This window comes from Callorhinchus milii, unplaced genomic scaffold (genome assembly GCF_018977255.1).
Source record: "Callorhinchus milii isolate IMCB2004 unplaced genomic scaffold, IMCB_Cmil_1.0 Scaffold2, whole genome shotgun sequence".
Classification (NCBI taxonomy): domain Eukaryota; kingdom Metazoa; phylum Chordata; class Chondrichthyes; order Chimaeriformes; family Callorhinchidae; genus Callorhinchus; species Callorhinchus milii.
This window is the reverse complement of record NW_024704743.1, coordinates 8,871,597-8,897,171: the sequence shown is the minus strand read 5'-3', so window position 1 is coordinate 8,897,171 and position 25,575 is coordinate 8,871,597. Positions and strand designations below refer to the sequence as shown.

The 25,575-nt window shown below is 40.8% G+C and overlaps 1 protein-coding gene across 2 annotated transcripts in view; it reads left to right on the top strand.

Moving 5' to 3' along the window:
- nrp1a (neuropilin 1a) overlaps window positions 1–25,575 on the top strand; it is a 137,416-nt gene that overhangs the window by 30,614 nt on the left and 81,227 nt on the right. For both annotated transcript variants that reach the window (XM_042331856.1, XM_007908928.2), the window contains exons 3-4: window positions 219–400; window positions 10,944–11,171. In XM_042331856.1, the coding sequence (XP_042187790.1) occupies window positions 219–400; window positions 10,944–11,171 (410 nt within the window). The remainder of the gene's footprint in view (window positions 1–218; window positions 401–10,943; window positions 11,172–25,575) is intronic.

The following is a 25,575-nucleotide window of genomic DNA, read 5'->3' as shown; positions in this document are numbered from 1 at the left end:
GCACCTCTGACAATGTGGCACTCCCCCAGTACTCGGCTGGCGTGTCAATCTAAAATACAATCAAGCCTTGTTGTACGAATTGAACCCACGCAATCTTTTGACTTCTGTGACAACTGTGTCAAGTTCAGACCTGGAAGGTAACTGTGGAAAAAGTAACTACAGATATGTCAGTCACCAATGTGGTCTGTCTAATGGTAATGCTTGTGTTTTTTTCCTAGGTATGACTATGTGGAGGTACGGGATGGTGGGGATGAGAAAGCAGCTCTTCTGGGCAAATTCTGTGGGAAGATTGCACCATCTCCTCAGATCTCCACCGGGCCACTGCTGTTTGTAAAATTTGTGTCCGATTATGAAACACATGGAGCTGGCTTCTCCATCCGCTACGAAGTTTTCAAAACAGGTTGGTTAAAAGGTTCTGAGTTCCAGTCGTGTTCCTGTTTTAACTCGGATTGGCTTGTAGGCTGCTGACACTGAAGTTTACAGTACTTATCAAAAAATACAATGCGCGTGCACAAAAAGGTGTCCGACTCCATTGCCACCGTTGCACTTCAGATTGTGATTCAAATCCAAAACGCAACACCCCCGCGAGGGCTCATTTGCAAGCACGACATCACGGTTTGAAGCGCAGTGACATTACCAGTGTGATCAGTCACTTCATGTTGCAGAAGAACTGACCAGCAGTGATGATGATAATAATAATAATCCTTGCATTTGATATAGCGTCTTATTATGTCATTGAGACGTCTTTTTTTAAAAAAAGCGAGATGCACTCTGTTACAAGACCAGTTGGGATTTTTCTGGTTCCCCCCTCCGCACCCAACTACTACATTATAACAGGGTTGTACTGTAGTCACAGAAGTTAAGTAGAAAGTGATTTATCATAAAATTCTGATACGTTTCTTAAAATTATTTTTGTTGTGAATTGCAGTCAATAAATAATCCTTACATTTGAAATAGCGCCTTTCAGACCAGGGGTCCTTTCAAAGTGTGATTCACTGTACAGTGTGGTGACAGTGTATTTGTCTGCAAATGTGATAGCCAATTTGCGCACAGCATCATCCCACAGTAATAGATGGAATAGTGGTGTTTGTGATGAGCCTGGCCTTTGTCCTCCTGTTTTCCTCTCTTGTCCCAGTCTTTGTTTGCTAAGACAGTGCAGGGAGATGGACTTGACTCCGAAGCACGATGGAGATGAAAAGAACGTCACTAAGTCCTGCATAGTAGGCCAACCTAGGCAAGCCTGATGGCCTTTTCTTCATTTTTATAACATCTGAATGTAATAAAACAATGATGGAGGAATTTTTATGGGCACTCCTATAGCTAAACCATCACGTTTTAGCCCAGTTCCGTTCTCGGTTCCCACTAACAGGCCCAAGTCTCTACACCATTGGCCACAAGCCATTAGGGGATCTTCTGGTAACTATTAAAATCAGAATAAATCTTTACAAACGCTTGCAATCCTAGAGAGGTGAGTACATTTCTCACAAGCTTGGACCACATGCAGGCCATTAAAGAGCTTTAATTGGTCTGTTTTATAGTTTACTGCATCGTTGAGCCCAGCTTTGTAAGCCTACAGTCTTGGGTTAATATTATTAGGATCCTTTTGTTAATATACGAATAGTGAAGCTGAAAATAACTAGGAATAGTTTATTGGTATTAATCTATGCGCCGGACATTAAAAAGCAACCAAAGTGTATAATTACTTTTTTTTTCTCTGGAGTTCATTTTTTTTCATTTCTACCTTTTATGTTCCTATGACAAAAAGGTTCCTGCAAGCTTTTTAAATGTGGAAATTTAAATTAAATTAAATTTGAAGCGCTTTGGGACGTCCTCCTGACGTGAAAAGCGCTATATCAAATGCAAGGATTATTATTATTAAATTCCTAAAGTGTCGGAGGAGAAGGCACCCCTTCCCTCCCCACCCCCCATTCCCCACTGACACCTTTCTCACTGGTGACATCTTTAACTCCAGGTAGCACATTTGACTTCCATTCATGAAATAGCTTTCAGTGAAACCATTGCTGGTTAGTGCAGTTACAATTTTACTAAAGTTGCTATCGCACTAACCAAAAATTCAGACCTGTGAGCCAGATTCCAATTGTGAGACACGGCTTCATTGAGCATAGTGTTGGGGTGAGAGGGAGCTGCATTTCAATTTCAGCCATCGAGTTCTGAAATTTCCTGATCTCTGGGACTAAACCTTCCTATTTCCAACTGTTGTAGTTTTCACAGGGATTTGGGGTGAAGATGTAAGCCGCTCGGCATTCAGTTGTATTGTCAGTGTCGTGCCTGGTGAGAGGCAGGCATAAATGACCACAAGTCATTGCACGTTATCTCCATCGAAACACCAGAGGCTTCCCAGTGCTCTGAATCTCTGTGCTGAAATAATCTCTGGCCCAATCTCAAACTCAGTAAATTGGAAATGTTCTCTTGTCTATGCCACTTAGATAGAGCCTGAAGCTACGCTCTTAGGACCAGTGAGTGAAGCACTTGGCACAATATTGGATTAACTCTAAACAAAAGGAGCAGTTAGACTTTCATTTTGCACGTACTTAACCTTGTGATTTTGTGAGCTGAAATTTTTCCAAAACAGATAAACAGCAGGCACANTTTTTTTGGATAGATTTCTGCTGCTATACTACAGACCCAGTCCTAATGAGTTTAATTGGACAAGCTTTCCTCATTGCAGAAGCCCTGCTGTTAGAGATGGGTTAATGCCTTTAATTCCGAGGCACTTCCAAGACAAATTTCTGCAAATTGGATTCAATGCAGAGATTTTGAATGGTTTGCTTAATAGGATGGTATGGTTAAAAGCACTGTTGTAGTCATTCGGGAAAAAAGGGGATCACTATCAGGCTTGCAAGGTGCAGCTGGTGAATGGTGATTGGGCGTGATGGTAACGATCCTTGCATTTGATTTTGATATGACGCTTTATCACGTGATCGAGACGTCTCGAATACTTCACGAGATTTACAAAAATTTACAGCATGGAAACAGGTCTCTTGGCTCAACCAGTTTGTGCCTCTGTTTATACTCCACATGAGCCTTCAACCCATTCCTTAATGACTTTCAAGCCCTTCTATTCCCCTCTCCCTCATGTGAGGGTCTTGCTTTCTCTTGAATGCTTCTATATTATTTTATTCAACCACCACTTCAGGCAGCAAGTTCTACAGTCTTACAGTGTCTGCCTGAAGTAGTTCATCGTAAATTCTCTTTTTGATCCCCAAGTCACTATCTTATATTTATGCCCCTTGGTTCTGGACTCCCAACCAGTGGGAACAGCCTATTTATGTTAAGTTTGTTGAACCCTTCTATATTTTTTAACACCTCCATTAGGTCCCCTCTTAAACGTCTCTTCTCTAGCAAAATAATTGTCATGTTAATAATTCAGTTTAATAAAGTTATTGTGTAGCGCAGTCACATTGACTTAGTGTGTGAATGCAGAAGCCAATTTGTGCACAGCAATATTCCACAAACGGATAGGAATTCAGTAACCAATTTTACCTGAGATACCCCTGGCCAAGGTGGCCAGGACATCCCTCTTCTCTTTTTAAATAGTGCCAAGGTGAGCTTGAACATCCACCAGAACAGGAGATGGAACCTCGGTTTAACATCTTATCTGAAGAAAAGTATCCCCAACAATGTACAACTCCCCCAGCCCTGAATTAGAGTGTTAATATAAATTTATTGTGTAGCTCAATGACTATGGATTTGTAGGTGAATACACTGTGAGTCCAAAGTCCTGATGTGGGGTTTGGATCCACAACCTTCTGACTCAGAGGGGAAAGTGCTACCAACTGAGCCAGGCTGACAATTACTTCAACTTAATAAAAGACTCAAATCCTCCGCACACAATAGTATTTTTGTTGCTACCTCTTATATAATTAGAAGTGCCAGTCTGGCTCAGTTGGTATCAATCTCACCTTTGGTTCAGAAAATAGTGAATTCAAGCCCTATGATTGTGGGAACTCCCAGTCCAGCCCACTGCACTGCATCCATTTCAGAGCCATTTGCAGGACCTTGTTATGTGCAGAAAATTAGCTGCTAAATTTGTCTATATGTACACAGTCACTACACGTGGCAGCAATTTCCTGTGAAGCACTTGAGGTGTTTTGACATTTCTAAGCACTATATCAAATTTGTGGTTTATTATTATAAATGAGATTGAAAATCTAAATCTAACTATATGAAGGGTGCTGGTGCCTCACAATAATAATGAGGGCTGTATTCTTCTTTGGCATCATTTAAGATGTCTGGATTTTCTTAAGCTTTAATCCTGCCCAAGTTAAAAAGGAAGAGAGCCAAGTTTATAAACAGATCTTGGAAGCATACCCTCTTGAGTCACAACTTGCTTCTGAACAAGTTGGGAGCTGTCTTTTGGAAGCATAGAATCAGAGGAATTTACAGCCATTTGGCCCATCTTGCCTGGCACTTTGAAGAGCAATCCTTGCAGTCCCATTTAAATCTGCCTCTTCTCCATACCCCTGTAGTTTACTTTTATTCAGGCATCTTTGCCTCGCCTCCTCCTTTGTCTCCTTCAAGGCCTGTCTCAAGATCCTCCTCTTCGACTTTGCCTTCAATCACCCTCCTAACTCCACCCTCCTTGCCCTCCACCTCTCCTGATTCCAACCTCTAGCTCAGGTATCTTTCGACTGTCCAGGGTCTTGGATGTCCTCCCAACATGAAAGGAGCTATACAAATGTAATTTGTTATTGTTGCATCTATCTAGAAAGCTAATATGGATTCTGCCTCAACTACTGCAGAGCATTCCATACTCTCTGCATAAAAAAAATTCTCCTAAGCTCCTCATTTGCTAACTGTCTTAAATGGATGTCCTCTGGTCACTGACATACTAACCAGTGGAAATAATGGGATTTTCTTCAATACTAAGGTCCAATTATCAAATGTAGCTATGCAAGGATGCATCTGGTGTCCAGCATCATTTTGAACTGTGCTTAAGTGCTACATTTCTCGTTGTAAGACCCTCTGTTCTGCCCCCACCCCCTAGTGCCTATTTTTGCACAGCCACATATACTCTCCTCCCTTCCCCTTCCACCCCCACTGATATCATGGATCTACCAGAGATCTGACACAAATAGGTCACCAGAGATTCCATACCCATTAGTATCAACTTCAAAGTCCTCACCCTCACTTATAAATTCTTTCACATCTAAGCTCATCCAGAACTTCTCTATCTATATCTGCAAGTATTATCCTGAGATTGTTTCCTCTGTTCCATTATGTATCTCGATGAGGTCCATTCTGAGGCATCTCTTTTCAAGACTGAAGAGTAGTTTATCTGGTCATGACTCTAAAGCAAAGGACTGAACCTTTGTTTTGGTTGGCATTGCCCCTGGAGTCTGATCAGCCCACTTTGTGTCACGTTGACCAGAACTATTCTTCCCATTGCAGCTTCAAACTGTTTCTTAAATGAATCCTGGTCTCTGCCACCCTTCCTGGTAATCAGTTCCAGATGTTCATTTCTGTGTAAAGAAATACTTCCTGGTGTCCAGCCAGCTATGAGCCATGTCCAGGTGACCAGAACCTAACCTCAGAGAGCCAGGAGAGGCATACTTATTTACTGCAGATGTCGGCTCAATCTTGCGGAGGGACACAGAGGTAGCTGTCTGAGCTTTAGAAAGTTAACAATTACAACTTGTAGGGTGATGTCTTAGACCGCTTCACAAGGAAAACGCATTGAAATCGCAAGCAACAGCCATTTCCTTTTGGTCTTCAGTTACTGAACGGAAGCTGAGTGTTATCTCCAGACTGCTGGTGGGCGGCAGAGTGAGAAGCAGCCCTGTGAGTGGGAAGGTGGAGTGTTGTGCTACAGAAATGAATTATGTAGCAATTTAATTCCGAGAGAGAGAGAGGGAGATCAGGAATTTTAAAATGGAACTAGAGAGAAAACACATAAAGATTAGGAGCTGGAAACAGAATCACCTTGAAACTGCTCATTCTCTGGTCATGATCTGGAAACACTGGAGGTTATCTCAGATTGCATCAATTAAATTATAGGTTTCTAGTTCATTGGTAAAACTGAATTATTCTACGTTCTGTTATTCTTTCTCTCATGCACGCTTTAGTGAAGCAAGTTATTTTTTGAAAATCTATTTTTGAAAGAGGGCTTTGAATATTCCTTTGCTGACAGTGGGGTCTATCACAGGCCAATTTCAAACGGGATTCCTTAATAAAGATTTTAAACAGTCTGTATAGAAAGATAAATGAGGGTTCCTTCCAGTTGCCGGATGTATGTCACGTATTTCACGCTGACGGAAGGCATCACCACTCTGAAGGTAGATTGCTTCAGAGTGGAATTCCCCTTGGTGCACTTTATTTCCTTATTAAGGAATGCCATTAGAAATTGCTGCATATTAGAACCCAATATCTCCTCTCCGTGCACATAAAAGACATTTTGCCCACTTGTCCTATCAATTTATTGGAGATGCCAGTGAGCAACCTCAGACACCTTGCTGAGCTGTTTCCACACAGACATAGGAATACTTATTGGTTCCTGTCTAGAGTCTTACTTAAAAGTAAGTTGTCAGACTGGCATAGTTGGTAGCACTCCTACCTCTGAGTCAGAAGGTTTTGGGTTCAAGCCCCAAATCAGGGCTTCAAAATCACAGTCTTGGTGGTGCATTGCATTGTTGGAGATGCCATCCTTCAGATTAGATGTTAAACCGAGGCCCTGTCTACCTATTCAGGTGGGAGTTACTGATCCCATTACACTATTGGAAAAGAGAAGGGAGATTTCTCATGGTGTCCTGGTCAACAATCTCCCAAGATAAAATTGATTGGGAAGTTGCTGTGTGCAAATTGGCTGCTGCATTCACTCATAAAATACTCAGTCACTATACTTTACAATGTATCCTACAAAGTGCTTTCAGATGTTGTCCCAACATGAAAGGTGCTATATTATTATTAATAATCATATCAAATACCATAACGACACAGGTCATTCATTTTCCTTGATGGCTGTTTAATCAAGGGGATCAGTATTATTTGGGCTATGTGCAGCTCGCAGAAAGAGAGAGCAGAGTCCTTCAGCGAAGCACTCTTCTATGTCAAGGGAGCCGCAGGTTAAGTGTACAGGAGAGTAGACACATTTTGCAAGTCAGAGTGATTGTGCAAGTTGCTAGCATTTAGACAAGAGCTCTTTGTGGGAGGTTACTGCTGTTCAAAGTGGAAGACAAACTGTCAGTTCCTCAAGCCCAAATGAAAAGTAAAAGCTTTTGAGTAAATTAAAAGCTAATTTTGGTTGTAATTTGATTTTCTTGACACCTGAAGACATGATTAGCATTGCAGCGATAACAAAGCAGGGAGTGTGTGGTACCAGCGAATATTACATGTCAGAATTCATTTAGCCTGAAGGAAAGTTGAAAGTTTAATATTAATTTAATAAAAGCACAGTCCTTCTCATTGGAGCATTGTTAATTAGATCAAGTCATATTCACTCTCTCCATTGCTAATCTGCCATAATTTCTACCTAATTATTTGAAATTGATGGTCAAACGTAGATCTGAATGTCAATTTGGTTGTCTTGGAAGGTTTCTGCTTCTCACGACTGAATTCCCACATTCAAAGGGTGATTTACTGGCATGAATATACAAACTGAAGGGCGTGACCACAAATTTTCAAGAACCTCTGGACAAGTGCAGATCTGGGGTTGAGGAAAGAAATCCAGGATAAGATTAAGGTGAAACCAGAACACTGTCAATGGGATGGAAATTACCTGGTTCTTTAGCAGCTCACACGCTCGACTCTCCACACATTGACTCCACACATACAACAACTTGCACTTATATAGCGCCTTCCACGCAGGGTAGTGTCTCAGAGCGCTTATAATAATAATAATAATAATAATAATAATAATAATAATAATAATAATCCTTGCATTTGATATAGCGCTTTTCACGCCTTCTAGATGTCCCAAAGCGCTTCACAGAAGACACTGTAAAGTGAATTGACTGTAAATTTGTGGGCGAACGCGGCAGCCAATTGCGCACAGCAATGTCCCACAAACAGTCGTAGATTGAAAATGCCAATTTTATTATTGTTTTTGGTTTTGGAGGGATTATTATTAGGCGTGTGGAGTAAGGAAACTTGCCCAAGGTTTCGCCCTCTGTCTGGAATTGAACTCAGGTCTCTCGCTTGCAAAGCAAGTGCTCTAACCACTGAGCTACAGGACTCCACGCTTAATGCATAAATAAAGCATTCACAATACAACATACTCACATCACACACATAGCATACAATTATGCACAAAACACATATTCACACAGCACAACACACTCCCAGCACACAATGCATTCACTAAATGCATTCACAATGCACACACAAAACACATTCACACTTACAATGCACCATCGGATTACACACACAACACAGACACACACACACACACACATAATAATACACCCAACACAAATCACATGCGCACATATTGCTATTCCTTTCTGGTCTTGGATTTCTACCCGTGTTGACAGCGACTGTGCCAATCTTGTGGGTAAGGCCATCGATTCCACGGGAATCAATGAGTTAGTGCTCATTTCCTAACATTGGGATGTGCTAAATCACCCCAGGACACGCAAATAAGAAATGCTAACTAAGTGTATTTGATTATCAATTAATGGTCTGTACCATGTAGTGGGCTCCAAAAGCTACTTGAAGGAGCCAATCCTTAGGAAAATTAAACATCGGAACAGCTATGCTCCATTAGTCAGGAGCCACACTCACAAAAGATCACACATTGCCTCTGCTAGACTTGTCTTGAGTGGTTCAACAGAAATAGCTGACGTGGCACTTTTTTAAAAAAAACTTCAGTGGTGCAATGATTCTTTCTAGTGTTGCTTAAAATAAGTAGAAATGTATCACTGAGCGCGTGTAAAACTTCCACTAACAACCTAGATTTATCATTGTATTTTCGCTCCAACACTACATAGCAGCAGCTGTATCAACACTCTCCCGCTCGAGAACCCGCCTGCAGCCACATGCTGTACACATTAGGCTTCATGCCCCCATGTGTCAGTGCATGATAGGTCGCATCTGGTAGGCAATGGCAAGCACTCCCAGTGGAAAGTCAGGGCCGCAATGCTCAGCTCGCACAGACCTGTGCATCCCACTGACTTCTGTGAAATACTGCCCTTCTCACATAAAACCTGCTTTAAAATTTAAATTAACAGCCGGAAAGGTGCAATTACTGTTTCTTTAGCGGGCAGCTGAAATTCCTAAACCCCACACATGCCTAACCCTCGTGCTGTGCTGGATTAGGAATGCCATTATATTTATTGCTTGATGTCACATAAAGCCAAGCTGTTAAACCTTAAGAAACATGCCTTTGTGTCAAAGGCCAGAACCATTGTGAAGTAAGAAAGCTCCACTGGTCTCTATTTGATTGTAATGTACTTCAGTGAATGGTGGACTCCTCTCAGTATCAGGTGCCAATCTGATAGGCTATTCCGTGAACTGGGCCAGTGCTGGCAACCTTGCGGTCTTGTTTGTCTATTTTCTTTACTCACTTATTAAGCGACATAAGTACCTGCTTTCAGTCAAGCTGTGAACATTTACATATGGTAGTGTTTATATGAATGGAAATTCTGCACCCAATTTACCTTTACTTATCCTTAAGCCATTGGTGTAGATGCAGATGCCATTTGGGATTGCTACTGTACAGTATGAGAGGACACACATAAGCTTTCACTGCATGGATGCACAAAAGAGGTGAAGTACCTGGAAACAAAAAGCTGGGCTATGCAGTCTCACCCATGGACGTCTTCCTGCAGTGTTTGTACATGTGCCTATGTTAATAAAACATGGAGTCTAAAATGCAGGATTTCTTAATAAGGGATCTTGTTAGAAATTCAGCCAGATTCCACTCTGGAAGTAAATCCGTTCTTACCTTGTTCAATGTTTCATCTCAAGATGAACCTCCATGACTTCTTCAGTCACCTTTACCCCCCTCCCACCCCCCACCACCCTTCTGGTTCCCAGCTCCTAGCTTAGCTGCCCAGCCAGAAGCGTCAAGCTTTTTGGGATATCCTCCCAACATGGAAGGTGCTATATAAATGTAAGTTGTATTGTAATGCACTGTAAATTGTGTCAGAGCATATTTCTACAATGCAACTCATGTCTGGTTACCATAAAGAATCTCCATTTGTGCGACTCGGATTCTTTATTAGAGAATTTGGTTAGAAATATCGCATTTTTTTTCCTCAGTTCTTTAAATAGTTGTGTCAAAATGCTCCCTTGATGGTTCCATTGGTGTCCAGTCGGAAACTGATTCATACAGACCAGAAGGGTCTTGGATGAAAGGCAATAATAATAATTCTTGCATTTGATATAGCACCTTATGTCGTTGAGACATCTCAAAGTGCTTAACAGAATATATTGTAAAGTGATTTGACTGAATATTTTGTGTGGCGAAACATGGCAGCCAATTGTGCACAGCAGTGTCTCACAAACAGTCATGAACTGAGTGACCAATTTATTATTTTTCATTTATTTTGGGGGGAAGAGTTGGAAAATGGGATGAATAATGAAGGTAACAGTGTAACAACAGGTAACAATGGTATAAACATCATAGGCCGAAAGGCTTCCCTTTGTGATAAAAATTTCTATGATACAGTTTCACTTTAAGGTGAATTCAACTTTGAAGTGTTTTGAGATGTTATAAGGCGCCATATCAAATGCAAGGATTATTATTATAATAACTCCACTGCAGGGCTTTGGGCCTGTACATGTGGTATCGGTGAGTGGGCGTGTGTTACTGGTGAATCTGCGTGTGTTATTGGTGATTCTGCATGTGTTTCATGTGTTACTGGTGAGTTTGCAGTTTGTTATTGATGAGTCTGCATGCGTTGTTGGTCAGATGACATGTAATATTGGTCAGTTTGCGTGTGTAATTAGTTATTGGTTACTAATCCAGCTGTTTTGCACTGCAGGGCCCGAATGTTCCAGAAACTACACTTCACAAAGTGCAGAGATTCGATCTCCAGGATTCCCTGAGAAGTACCCCAACAATTTGGAATGCACGTACATGATCGTTGCGCCCGTCATGGCAGAGATTCTCCTGGAGTTCGGAAGCTTTGACTTGGAACCGGACAGCAATTTACGGGAGGGAATGTTGTGTCGCTTTGACAGGCTGGAAATTTGGGATGGATTTCCCGGAGGTAAGAAAAGTATCAGAGTTTATTCCGAATGATGTTTCAGAATGGTTTGCATTATAAATGTAAAATGTAAGAACTTGACAGACACCCATTAAATAACAACAGATTACATTTGTGTAGCGCTTTTCACGTCAGAAAAGCGCTGGCACAAGAAAGAACTATTGAAATGCCACTATATAGAAACATAGAAAATTATAGCACAGAAGAATGCCATTCAGCCCACTGTATGTCTGTGGCCTCTTTTAAGAGGAATCCTTTCAGTTCCATTTACTTGACTGTTCCTGTTGCCTTCGTTCCTCCAGGTCTGGCCTCCTCCTTGTCCCCAAGTCCTCCACTCTACCCTTGGCGGTCGTACCTTCAGCCACTATGTCCCAAGGCTCTGGAACTCCCTTCCTCACTCTCTTCGCCTCACCCCTTCTCTTCCTACTTTCAGGTTTCTGCTGAAGACCTTTCTTTTCGACCGCACTTTTGCTCACCTTCCTCCCCCTCCCCCTGGCTCGGCCCTGGGATCCGTTATTGTGAAGCGCTCAGAGACGCCGTCCAGCGTGGAAGGCGCTATATAAATCCAAGTTGTTGTTGTTGCATACTACTGTAGTTTATTCCTTATTTAGGTATTTGTCCAGTTATATATTGGAGGAGGTCATTTTTTGGAGGAAGTGGGAGGTAGAAGCAGTTAAACCTACAGGAAACATGAGTGTGAGGCCTGGCACATGGAAGATGCTCAACTATTTCCAATAACATTCTAGTAGCTGATTTCTGCTTTGTTCAATCACTGAAGTGTTACAAAATTTGCCAGTTGCCCCTAGTGGTTGAAGTTAATACTTGTCTTCCCCTAAAGGGGAATCATTCATGTGAGCATACAGCTTCATAGGCACTGGCACAGTGGCTCATCCAAGTGACAGTTCCTTATATATGAGTCTGGCCACTAAGTGTGGAGAGAGGTGACCTAACTGTGAGTAGACAAACTTCACAGGCAAGCTTCACCGAATGTCCACATACTCAAACTTTCTAATAGAGTTCAAAGGGGCCAAAATCTTGGCTAACTTTTCTCTCCACAGTCCAGGGGCATCGATGCCAAACGTGGTAATAATAATAATAATCCTTGCATTTGATATAGAGCCTTATCAAGTCTTCGAGGCATCTCAAAGCGCTTCACAGAATACACTGTAAAGTGAATTGACTGTATAATTTTGTGGACGAACTTACCCTGACCATAGGAGTATAGGAATAGTACAGGACTGGAAAGGACCATAGAAACATAGTTGTTTACAGCACAGAAGGAGGCTATTTGGTCCATCATGTCTGTGCTGACTCTTTTAAGAACGATCCTTTTAGTCCTATTTACCTCCCCTCTCCCCATGCCCTTAGCTTACTCCTTTTTTAGGTACTTCATTATAGTCTATCCAGCCCTATAGTTAAAAAGTCCAACACTATCTTAATTGTTCAATCAAATAAACCGTTGCTATTTACTGACCTAACTCTGCATCTACTGGCTGCCTGAAAAGTCTATTGCATATCTTTACCATCTGTATAAAGAGATTAGATCAGAGGTGAGATAACCAAACACAGACAGGGAATCCAGCCTGGGATCTTCCTAGACTGTATGACTCAGTTTCATTCTTGAAAGTAGTTCCTCCAAGGGAACTAAATGCAGAGCTTGAACCATTTGAAAAAAATGTTTATGATAACTAAGTTCCAGTCTGAACTGCACTTTATCAGTTAATAACTCTGGTAAAAGGTAAAATGAAGCTAAAAAAAATCCTTGCATTTGATTTAGTGCCTTATCATGCATCATTGAGACAGCACAAACCACTTCACAGAATATACTATAAAGGGAATTGACTGTATATTTTGTGGGCGAAGTTTATCACACCAAATTTTAAAACTCACTGTTATAAAGGTGAAACAATAGAAAACCCAGCATGGTCTAATAGAATTCTTTCATAAAAACTCCAAGGCAACTCAAAATACATCACGCTGACTCCATTCCAACACAATCTATTCCTGGAGTAAAGTTCCCTCTCTAGGGGGATATTTATTGTAAACAACACTGCTGTCATCCACAAATATTTTGTTATCCTGGCTTGGTTGGTGGAATTGGGGAGGACAAGTTTGCAGGGTTATGGGGAGAGAGTGGGGAAGTGGGACTGATTGGATAGGTCTTTCAAAGAGTCGGCACAGACACGATGGATCGAATGGTCTCCTTCTGTGCTGTATAATTCTATGATTCCATGATTCTTGCCTTTGGATCAAAAGATTGGGGGTCTGAGTCCACTCACATATTATACTCTTGACACTTCAATGTATTGCTTGGGGTCCACTGCATTGTTGGAGGTGCTGTCCTTCAGATGAGGTGTTAAATTGAGGTCCCATCTGCTTTTTCAGATGGATGTTAAAGATCCCATAGCACTACTTGAAAAGAGAAAGAAGTTTTTCGCTGTGTCCTGGCCAACAATTCCCCAAATAAAATTGGACATGATTCTGGAACTGCCTTCCTCACTCCCTTCGTCTCACTCCCTCCCTTCCTATTTTCAAGTCTTTGCTGAAGACCTTTCTTTTCGACCGCGCCTTTGGTCACCTTCCTCCCCTTCCCCCTGGCTTGGCCCCGGGATCCGTTACTGTAAAGCGCTCTGAGATGCCGTCCGGTGTGGAGGGCGCTATATAAATCCAAGTTGTTGTTGTTGATTGCGGGTTGTTGCTATGCCCAAATTGGCTGCTGTGTTTGCCTACAAAACGCAGTCAATGCACTTTACATTACATCCTGTGAAGTGCTTTGAGATGACCTACTAATGTGAAAGACACAATAACAAATACAGGGATTGTTATTATATTTTCGTATTGCTACCAGGAAACTGTAGTCTATTATTCTTGTAGTGACAGGACTAGTTGGTGCAAGTATAATTCCAAGTAATTTTAATGGTTCTTGTAAGGAATAGAAATGGTGGAGATTGCAAATAGTTGGAGAAAAAAACTCGGCGGGGAATAAACTGCAGTTTAATCGAAATGCAATAAAACTCATTTCCTGTTGTGTAGTTGTCATTCATGCCTCATGTTATTATGAAAAGCAAACAGTTTATTAATGTTGAAGTAACAGGTTTTTTTATTGAGCCTTTGGCACGGCAATTTAGTTTGTGTGGTACCATTATTAACAGCACTGTTAATCAAGATGGGAAAAAAAACCTGACAGACTGTCAACAGAATGAAAGCTAAAATGGCCACTGTTAAGAATTGCAGTCAGGTACACCTTTTACACACCATGTTTGCAGGATATTCTCAGGATTAGTAGGATTTCAAAAAATAAACCGCACACATTTCAAAGATAAGCAATGAGTCAAACCTTTTTATAAAATTATATTTCCAGAAATAACTGTGGGAAAGAAAAATTATTCAGCTTAAGACAATTATTTACAGTTATTAAAATGGGGTGATTTTGCCCCTTTATCTGAAGGCGCCAGGCTCTGTAATAATTTGGCAGCAAAATAATCTATTTCTAATATGAATTGGAAATGGTACGAGTTGCTGAAATATGTATTTATACAGTGAGATGAAGACTGCTCCAAGTGGAGCTGAACAAGTCATTTAAACTGCGTGATGAGGTAGTGTTTGATAAAATTAGACTGCCTTCTGGGTCTGCTGCTTAACCACGACTTGTGTGCATCTGTGAGTGTGTGTGTGTGATTGGAATCATAGGTTGCCTGACCATAGTTAAATTAAGTCGACTGCAAGTCAACCTTGACTTAGCTATGGTTAGGCAATCTTTGATGCTACCACCCCAGAGCAGTTTGTTAACTCTAGTCCCACACTCAGTTTAGAGCTTCTTGTTAAGAGTAAATTATTGCTTGCCAGAGAAATATACAATCATAGCATTTTACAGCACTGGCCCATCGTGCAGGTCCTCTATAACAGCAACCAATTTAGTTTCACTACTCTTCTCTTTTGCATTGCCCAAGAAGGTGTCAGTTTGACTTAATTGAAAGCGCTCTCGCCTCTGAGTCAGAAAGTTGTGTGTTCAAGTCCCATGTCAGTACTTTAATGTTAAAGTCTAAACTGAAACTCCAATACGGTGCTGCTGGGGTGCTGCATTTTTGAAGGTGCAGTTCCTTTAAATGAATCATTAAATCGAGGTCCCATCAGCCTATTCGAGGATGTTAAAGATCCGATGGCATTACTCGAAAAGGGGAGAGTTTCTTCCAATGTCTTAGCCAATATTTTTCCAGATAAAATTGATCATTCGCTCAGTGATGTTTGCGGGACATAGCTGTGTGCAAATTGGCAGCTTCATTCGCCTACAAATGCAGTCAATATACTTTACAGTTGAAATCCTGTGAAGCGCTTTGAGATGGTTCAACAAGGTGGTACATCAGATGCAATGATTATTCTTATTTATTATTACCCTTTCATACTTTGGAGTTTCAAAGATTTATCCAATTCCCTTTTAAAAGCTGTTATGGATTCTGCTTCATCCTCTGTTTTTGTAGTGAATATCTCAATGTCTTAATATCCCCCTGCGTGTAAAACAAATAATTCTCCTGATCTCTCTCATTGTTTTGTTGGTGATGGACTTAAGTCACATTTTTCAATAATATTTTAAGTTCAAGTTAAATTGTTTCCAATTTATTTTCAAATTCGAATGGAATTTCTGACCACAAGGTTAAAATTTTCTGCAGACAACAATGGAGGCAAAAAATAGTACGAGAGAGGGAGAGAGACCTAGAGAAAGAGACAGAGAGAAAGAGATAGGTAAAACTTTTAAATGAAGTTGCTTTGAGGAATTACTAAGAAACGCAACGGGAAATATATGTACAAAAAACATTGTATTTCCTTGCAATGTAGTGTCAAAATACAAAATATACAATTCTCTCTTCCTGTTACATGATGTGATGTGACCCAGTGTGAGTCCTTGCATCGAAAAGGTTACCCAGTGTCAATCCTGCCACTTTTACTGACCCCAAGGAATGTTGATGTGGATATTGAAGCACACAACAGTGAAATCTGATTTAAATTCTCACTGNAAAAAAGTTTTATCCATTGTACTTATTAACAGCTGGTTTTGATCACAGTAACCCAATCTCATGGTCCAGATGGCTTGGGTAAGTGATTGAGCCCATTGCTCGTACAGTTTATAGTGCAATCTAAATTTGCTAGCAGAGTTATAGTTACAGCCTCGTAATATACTCTAAGCCACGATTATAGACATCTCACAACCAAAATGTCACCTAGTCTTAGCCTGTAACGCAATTTTGTTTTAAGATTTACTGTCATGCATATTTGTGTAAATAATAATATAATGTGGGTTTGTCAGTGGCATACATAATAATAATCCTTACCTATGACATTTCATGTCATGTTGATGTCTCAAAGCACCATGGATTGTTATTGCAGTGAAAAACATATAGAATGATTTATATTACTAAAGAAATCAACATGGAAAATAGTAAAGAAGCATTTATAACTCAGAATAATCAGATCAACTATGGGCTTTGTTTCTTGGTTAGAGACAGAATTTGTATTCACATGGGGGTTAAATATGGGAAGGGGTGAAAAATGTAGTATGTGATGGATAATTATCGAATCGTGTGACTGTTTGCTTCTGTGGATGTCCTAGTGATAACTTCTGTAGAGAAATTTTTATTTTCCTGTATTTTCCATTCCCCCACCCCCAACTTCATTTAAATTGTTCTCCGCAACTATTGAGCCATTGACATGCAATGTCCTACAAACAGCCTTGAAGCGAATGACCAATTTTAGTTGGGGAATTGTTGGCAAGAACACCAGGAGAAACTCCCTTCTCTTTTCACATATTGTCATGGGACCTTTAACATCCACCTGAAAAGGCAGATACTGTCGTGGTTTAGTGTCTCACCTGAAGGACAGCACCTCTAAAATGCAGCACTGTATTAGAGTGTTATAGCTCAGACTGTATGAGTAACAAGTCCCAACGTGAGGCTTGAACCCACATTTTTCTGACTCGGAGGCGAGATTTCTACCAGTTAGCCAGCGTGACATAGATAGGGAAAGATCAAAATAAATAGTAAGATAGTAAGAAATACAAAGAAAGAAAAAGGGAACAAGAAAGGGAATAAAGATCAGGAGAGATAGAAAATTAAAATAAAAATAGTACATAAGAGAATGGAGGCAGATTATCATGAGAAAATAGAGATAAACAACTGATATGAGAGTAAGAGAGAACGGACTCTGTGAGCTAGTGAAAGGAGGCGCAGAGAAAAAGGAAGAGTAGAGATAAGAGACAAAAGAGAGAAAAGGAAGATAAAAAGAAAAATGAAGGAGAGACATGGAGTGTTTCCTAGGTTTACATATCATAAATTCTATTGCAGTTTCATAAAGTTTATCATCCACTGAAAAGCTTTTCTAATTCAATCTCCACCTAGGCACATGTTAACGTGGTGCCACCTGCTCCGTGCCCAGAAAAGGGAATCCATGTGCTCCTGTGAAGACAAAATCACTTTATAAACTAGGCATTCAAAAGCATGACAAGAGAATTGTTTTGCAAATGTGACTATAACAACAATAAACACTCAGTTGTCTTACAAACCAGCGCAGCTCTTCTCTGGATTTGATAAATTCACCAACTTCAGCAGGAGACGGCTTGAAATGGGATTCATCAATCTGTAGAGAATAAAATCCGCTGATCTGGAGAATTACTCCTCAAGCTAAAGTGTTTCAGAAATCTAACTGTCTTAACAGTAAAAACAAATCTTTTTTTTCGAGCCAGGTCATATACTTTAGAAGAGATGTCAAAATGTTTCTCAATGAGATGGTGTCATCCTAGCTCAGTTGGTAGCACTCTCACCTCTTTAGAGGGTTCAAGCCCTACACTGGGACTTTGAATTCACTTAGTCTAGGCTGACACTCCAAATCAATGCGATGGGTGCCCTACATTGTCAGAGGTGCTTATTATTATTATTCGATCAATTGTAACTTGATGGTAGATTTGGATATCTCAAGACTACTGTGCACATCCAGTTAACATTCAGTCTTCGTGTCTGATTAAATTCTTCTTATAATCTCCTTTCCCTCTATATGATTGAAATGCAATAGGAAAATAAACAGACGCTTGTAAAAGTATGAGAGAAATTGCTCATTTGTTTACTCATTTTAAGTATGTTTGCTTTGGCCTCAAAGACAGGACACAAACCTCAGAGTGTGTTGTAAAAAGGAAAGTTCAGATTCCCGTGCTGATACAGCGCATCCATAATTTACAGAGAGGTTAAGGTCCTAAACGTTCCTCTTTTATTTTTCAAATGGGTTGCGTGAATGTTGTAAACGATTTGCGGCAAAACAGCCTCAAAAGTAATAAATTCACACTTAATATGATCTGGACAACTCACCATAACCAGGCACTTAGGGTTTAACACAGGCCAGGAATCCTCATGGCAATTTGTGGGACACTGCTGTGAGCAAATTGCCTGCAGCTACAAAATAATAATAATAATCCTTGCATTTGATAAAGCGCCTTATCATGGCTTTAAGACATCTCAAAGCGCTTCACAGAATATACTGTAAAGTGAATTAACTGTATATTTTGTGAACGAAACGGGGCAGCCAATTGCACACAGCAGTGTCCCAAAACCAGTGCACAGTCGGCACACTATATAGAAATTCTGTGAAGCGCTTCTAGAAGTTTCCACGTGATAAGGCACTATATCAAGTGTGAGGATTATTATTAATTATTATTATAATTAATAATCTGCATTTGATATAGCGGCTAGTCACGTAGTTGAGACATCTCAAAGCGCTTCACAGAATATATTACAAAGTGAATTGACTGTATATTTTCAGGGTGAAACATTATTATGATAAACAGCAATGAAAGATTCCTGTGTAAGGTCCTTACAGCGTGATGGCTCAGGGAATGTAGGATATTGGATCAGTGCGGTTCAAGTTGTTTGAAAGCTACCAGAAAAAGAATGGATCTGAGCAAGAGAAGCCATTGAAAGGAGCTGACCTACATCAGGTACAATAATCAATTGTAGTCAGACTGACCTCCTGCAGCAGCTCAGAAAATGAGGGGCTTTCTGAGAGGAAATTTAGCGAGAAAGCGCAAGTAAATTTAGACTCCTCTTTGAAAGCACGGCCACAGTCTTTTGTAACATTGACTTCAGATGTGCACTAGTGGGTCTCTGAGCCCCTGTGGTGAGTTATTTCAGTCAGGTACATTTTGAATGCGGAATGAAAGGAGCTTCTTGGCTCTAATCATATTCCACACTGCTTTCAACAATCAATCCAATGTCTTAACGAGGCATTTTTAAAAAATGCATTGCCACAAGAATTGAATGTCAAGATAAGAATGTAATAACAGCGATAACACATATATACATGCTTTGTCATAACATTGTGCAAATTTAACTTACAATGAGGTGTCTACATTGCTAACAGGTACCTTCATTCCTCAGTGTGGCAATTGAGATATCCAAATATTTATCCCAAATCAGTGAAGGATGTACTGTACATTGTGAGTGTGTTTCAACAAATTATAACTGGGTTTTAGCAGTCATAATACAATATAAATTTACAGTTATGTGACACCTTTAACATTGGTTCCAGAAAGTAATAATAATAATCCCTACATTTCATGAAGCGCCTTTCACATTGAGAGGATGTTTCATAGAACTGCATAAGATATACTGTGAAGTGCAGTGACTGGGTGTTTTGGGTAGGTTGGGATGCAAAGGGTGAAAGCCCAGTTGCCAGTAGTAGGACAGGTAGGGCATGGGACGTTTAAGTGTAGTAACATTGCATAATTAACATAGTTTGTAGTAAGAGCATCCTGACTGAGAAGTGTTGGTCTCCAATGTGCATTCTCTCAGGACAATCACTTTCTGAGGTCTAACTTATGGTATTTCTTAACAGAATTATTTAGTAAGCAATCACACTGATGCGTTCTCCTTACGATGACTGGAAATACTCAAACAGACTAGTGGGAGATCCACATTGGAGCTGAGTTCCTGTGTGCAAATCAATGGGAATTCTTGTGATTTCTTATCAAGGAATTTCCTCATTAAGAAATACTGCAAACTAAATCTCATTTTTGGGGAAAAATTCAACCTGGGTCTCGATTTACCCTATTCATCTCGGAGCAACCAAAATTTGGCAAAACTCTCAAACACAGCCTTCATTTCGAAGCCAGTTGTCTGTAAGTTCTTTTAAGCACTGGAGAAAAAACAAGGTTAGGATTGCATCCTACTTCTGGATGCTCTGAACTACTACAAAGATAGTGTCAATCTGGACCCTAGTGAATTTGTTCATTATTTCTTCAGCAGCCTAACATACCTACGTAGATTCAACTTCAGAAGTGGGTTCATGAACAAGACAGTTCATAATTAATTACTTTACGTGGAGAAATAAAGAAAGATTTGAAAGATCTTTCGAGGGAGATGGGATAAATTGCATCAAGCGATTTAAAAGATAGATATTTGGTGAAGAAATTGATTGAGGAATACGTGAGGTCATAATAACAATAATTAATAATGATATGTTTTGTAATTGATACAGCAACTTTCACATTGGGAGGGTATTGTATAATTATTCACTTAAATTATTTGGGACCAGCCAGTGTACCTCAGTTTTTTGGTCAGCCGTGTGTCTATGACACATGCAGAAACCCATCACCATGCTTAAGAATATCCAAAATGGACTGAGAGTATAAATGGTATATATACCACCTACACCTTGGAAATCGCTTGTGTGTCCGTGCACAGGATTATGCAGCACATGAAAAGACGTCCTTCACAATCCCGGGCACCTATTTGACAGTTTGTGAGCGAAGGGGAAATCTTAAGTAAGTCAAGTGCAGATCGAAAAGTCATTGAGCTGATCACTGTGCGCTTGTGCCTGTACATGTCCGTGCCTTTAGTATGTACTTAGTATGTACTTCTCTGAACGACTTAACAACGGTTTCCATAACATCAAACCAATCGCAACCAGGCAACTCTGCTTCTGCTTGTTACTATGGAGATTGTCACTGGGTAAGGAAATGCAGACCTAACTGGAGATCAACACTCCACTGGAGAACTGAATTGCAATCCTGGAGTGATCCAAATTGGCAATCTCACTTTATTCATGAATAACTGATTTTCGACCCCATGAGGTACTTTGCTCCATATTCTAAGGAACGGTCTAGTCCTATTGACTGAAATAACTCACTCCAGGGACTCGAGCCACCACTGAGTGACATCCAAAGCCATGAGAACAAAAGACTAGACCTGTGGATCATGCTTTTAAAGCAGAGGCCAAACTTTCTGAGGTCTCTCCCTCTCTCTCTCTCTCCCCCTCCCTTCCTCCCTCCCTCCCCCCTTTCTCTCTCTCTCACTCTCTCTCTCTCTCTCTCACACTCTCTCTCTCACACCTCGGAGGTCGCCAGTTTGTCCACTATCGATTATTCCAAATGATGTGGGTTAGCATCTTTTTAATGGCATGTCTGTGTTAATAGATTTTAATTGTATTTTGTAGCTTTCATGTGCCTTTAAAGCAGAAACCCCATAGACTGTTTTGTTTTAATTTTTAATTTGAGGATCCTTAATAGCAACCATAAGCAGCCATTTAAAGCATTGACCTTTACAAGCGATGGTTCACTGAAAAGATAGATACTTTTAATAAAGACCATTGAGCTCACCCAGAGTATAGATACAGACCGGCCCCATTAAAACGTGATAGTTTGAGTCCTTAAAGGTTACAACATGTGCTGAAAAAAGGCCACAGTAGACACTTTCGGGTCTTCAGGTCTCTGCTCACATCACTTCCTGTGCGCATGCGTGCTCCACGCAGGAAGGTGTCACTGCAGAATGTACAACACTTGTTGTATAGTCTGGGTCACAATCTATAAACACACTCACACTACAACAGGTCACATTATAACAGGGTCAGCTTGTACTTGTTAGAAAGAACATTTAAAAACTGGGCAACACTCATTTAATAAAGGAGTGCTGACCAGTACTTGACCGAGTCTGCTTTCTTCCACGTCTGTATTACTATATCACCCATTTTCATCATTACCTCATTCTCCACAGCCAATACCTTCATGTCTTCATTGCCTCCAGATAATATTACTCAAAAGCTTTCCTCGCCGCTTTTTCTAGTACAGCCCTCCATAAGCTTTAAATTATCCAGAACTCTGCAGCCAATATCTTATTCCACACCAGACTCTGTGATCCCATCACCCATATTCTTATGGCTCCACTGTCTCCCTGTTCCCCAACCGATCGATTTCAAGATGCTTGTTGTTTCAAATGCCTCCATGCGTTTGCTCCACCTTACCTCTGCATTGCCTCTCCCCACACCCTCCTCTCCATTTATGGCTGCACGTGCTTTGCCCATCCACCCCACTAAGAGCAGCCGAGCTTTGAGCCATTATACCCCCCCTCCCACCCCAATCGATGAAAGAGGCTCCTAAAATCTCTGCCTTGAGCCTTCCTTCTCTGTTTTGAAAATTTTCTAAACTTTCCTCTTTGGTCACATTTTGCATTATCCCTCTTGGCCTTTTAACATTTGCCAACAAATGACGCAGTTACTACACTTTGCAGTGTATCCTGTGAGGACATTCTACTGATGTAAAAGGCACAAGATCAAACGCAAAGATCATTATTGCTACAATTACGTGACTCAAAAACATGGAGGGACATAGGGAAGGAGCTGGAAATTGATTAAGGAAAAGAAAACAAAAGTCATTTTGATTTTATTATTAGTGGCTGTGTGGTCCCCTTCCGTGCAGGACCTTTCTATGTGTCCCGTATCTCTTTGATGTACGTTGAGGGCAAAGAAGTGGCGAAGGTGCCTGGAAAAGCTGGTGGAAGAGTGGGAGCTCATAGGAAAGTTCAGCATCACTCATCACGGTCAAGTAGCTTCAGTGTTGTGCTAAGACTCCATTCACTTTCTGTGATGAAAGGTTGACGGCTTTCTTTCCTGCAGAGGGAAACAATATCCAAGCTCGTGAATTCACTGCAATCCAGAGGCACGTAGACCAGGAGGCTTGATAAGGATAGATTACTCATTGCCAGAAAATATTCTCTCCAATGCCTGCACTCCTCAAGATTAAAATAACAGTGGATAACAGTGCAGATGCTGGGGCGTGAGCCAGGCCTCAGTGTCTATTTCAAAGATACATGAGCTGCAGCTTTCAGTTATATTACGTTGTTCACATAAAAGAACATTTCAAAGCGCTTGACTAATATAGCAGGGAAATAGAGATGCAAAAATATCTGACAAAGGCACAGTTGAAGGGATGTGTTTTTCGGAGGTTTTTGAAGGCAGTCCAAACTGTCTGCAGTAAAGCTTCAGGCACTGCTTCTCCTGGCTGTGGCACTATCTTCCAGACAGTGAGAATGTATGTCTGGCAAATAGCAAACACTATAACTCACAATCCATTTATTACTTATTTGAAAAGGGAAATACGACTATAAACAGGTAATAAAAATAAAACACTAATTTTAGTGATTGACACGTCATAACAACTTGCATTTATATAGTATCCTTCATGTAGGATAACATCTCAGAGTGCATCGCAATGATAGGGTCAGACACTGAACAAAAGGGAAGGGAGGGGTAGGTGACTATAGGTGCGGTCGAAGAGGTAGGCTTTTTAGTATCATCATATGGATTTCTTTGTACACAGCAGTTCCAACTCAGTCCTCACTATCACTTGCAGAACCAGGGTTGTTGGGGAGCATAAGGAGTTGATTTATTCCTTAATATAGTTACTCTTCTTCCAGCAATATCCATTCATTGACACAGTTGGGTTCTGGTTGCCTTTTGTTACTGCATCATACAGGCTGACCCCATTATAACATGGCTCGATATAGCACAGGTCCTCTTATAGTGTGGGTGCACTTCTGGCTTGTAAAGTTAACTGAATAGCTTTCTTTGCATAGAAAGAGGTGGTGTCTAGTGTCTAGTGGTGTCCTAGCAACTGCTGGAAATGCTCCCCGCCGGACATTACATCAGGGGTGGCCTGAGGACCCATAGAATCTTAGAAATTTACGATATATCCTGCATGTCGGCTCTTTTAAAGAGCAATCGTTTCAGTCCCATTTACCTGCCTTTTCCCCATATCCATGTTGTTTATGCCTTTTCAGATATTTTTCTAGTTCCCTTCTGAAAGCTAACATGGATTCTGCCTGAACCACCACTGCTCCCGGCAAGGAAGTCTATGTCCTAACTCCTCCCCTTACAACACAGGGGTTTGAGTTTATGGACGCAAACCACCAAGATATAGTGGGGTCAACCTGCATTGAGAGAATATACCGAGGGTCAAAATGCCTGAATATGTAAGACCTCCAATATGAAAAAAAACCTTAATCTGCTTCCCCCCCACCCACTGCCTCCCCAATGTTCATCCTGCTCGCAGCAGACACACTTAGTGAACGGTGAAACAACATTCTATTCTACCTGTGGGGCGTACTGAAGCATAATATAATTTTGGCATTTTCCTTTCCAGGTCTCATGCATTATTTAGCAGGAGTTGCAATTTTCCTTGGAAGTGATGTATGTGCCCTGACAAAATTTTGCAACATTGTAATATTGATACAAGTGCTGAGGTTTGTTTGTTTCAGATCCATCAGGTCTGCAGGAAACCAGAAGCAGCACTCAAATAGATTGCACACTTCACAAGAGAGACTCGTGTTCCTTGTACTCATTGTAGCCGCGAACCTTTTGCTCGACAGGGTTTTATTATTCTATATGAACAGCTATTCCCAGTGCCTAACAGTCTCTGTTTGCTTCATTGTATCACTGGCTCCTGAAAACAATAGCACAGCAACAAAAGGGTGGGGTGAAATCTGCAGTGATTCACAATGTGTTGAATATAATATTTTATCATTATGAAACACATTATGAGGCACTGCACATTTAGACCCATTTCTTAACCATCGCCAGTAATTAAAACCACTGATTTGTTACAAGTCACACAGAGGTGTTAATTTTAGCGATTGATCATAATATTGATAAGAACAGATAAATATATACTTTTATTTAACAATTGTGCCATTATGTTTTCTTGAGAACTGACCCAGTCTTGATTTTAAAACCTGGCGGAAGCTGTTGAGCTGAGTTTAGTGAGTGGGTGGGTGGGGGGGGAGATGAGGGAAATGACTCTCCCCTTGCTTCTTTACTGCTTCCTTATTGTTTGTCTGAAGGACTGTTGCCATATCCTGTGCTCTTTTGAAGTCTTTTGTCCGCCTTGCTTAAAGAATTTTGTGCATTGCAAACATTGGCCTACTTCATGTCCCTGCCTGAACCACTCTACCATCATTGGGCGAGCTTTTAGCCATTCTGCCCCCGCTCTCTGGAACTCCATCCCGCAGTCCCTCCGCTTGCCCTGTTTCCCTGCTTTCAACCCTCCTTTTAAGACCTTTCATCGGTCATTTTCCCATTCTCCGGTTCGGGCTTCAAGTTA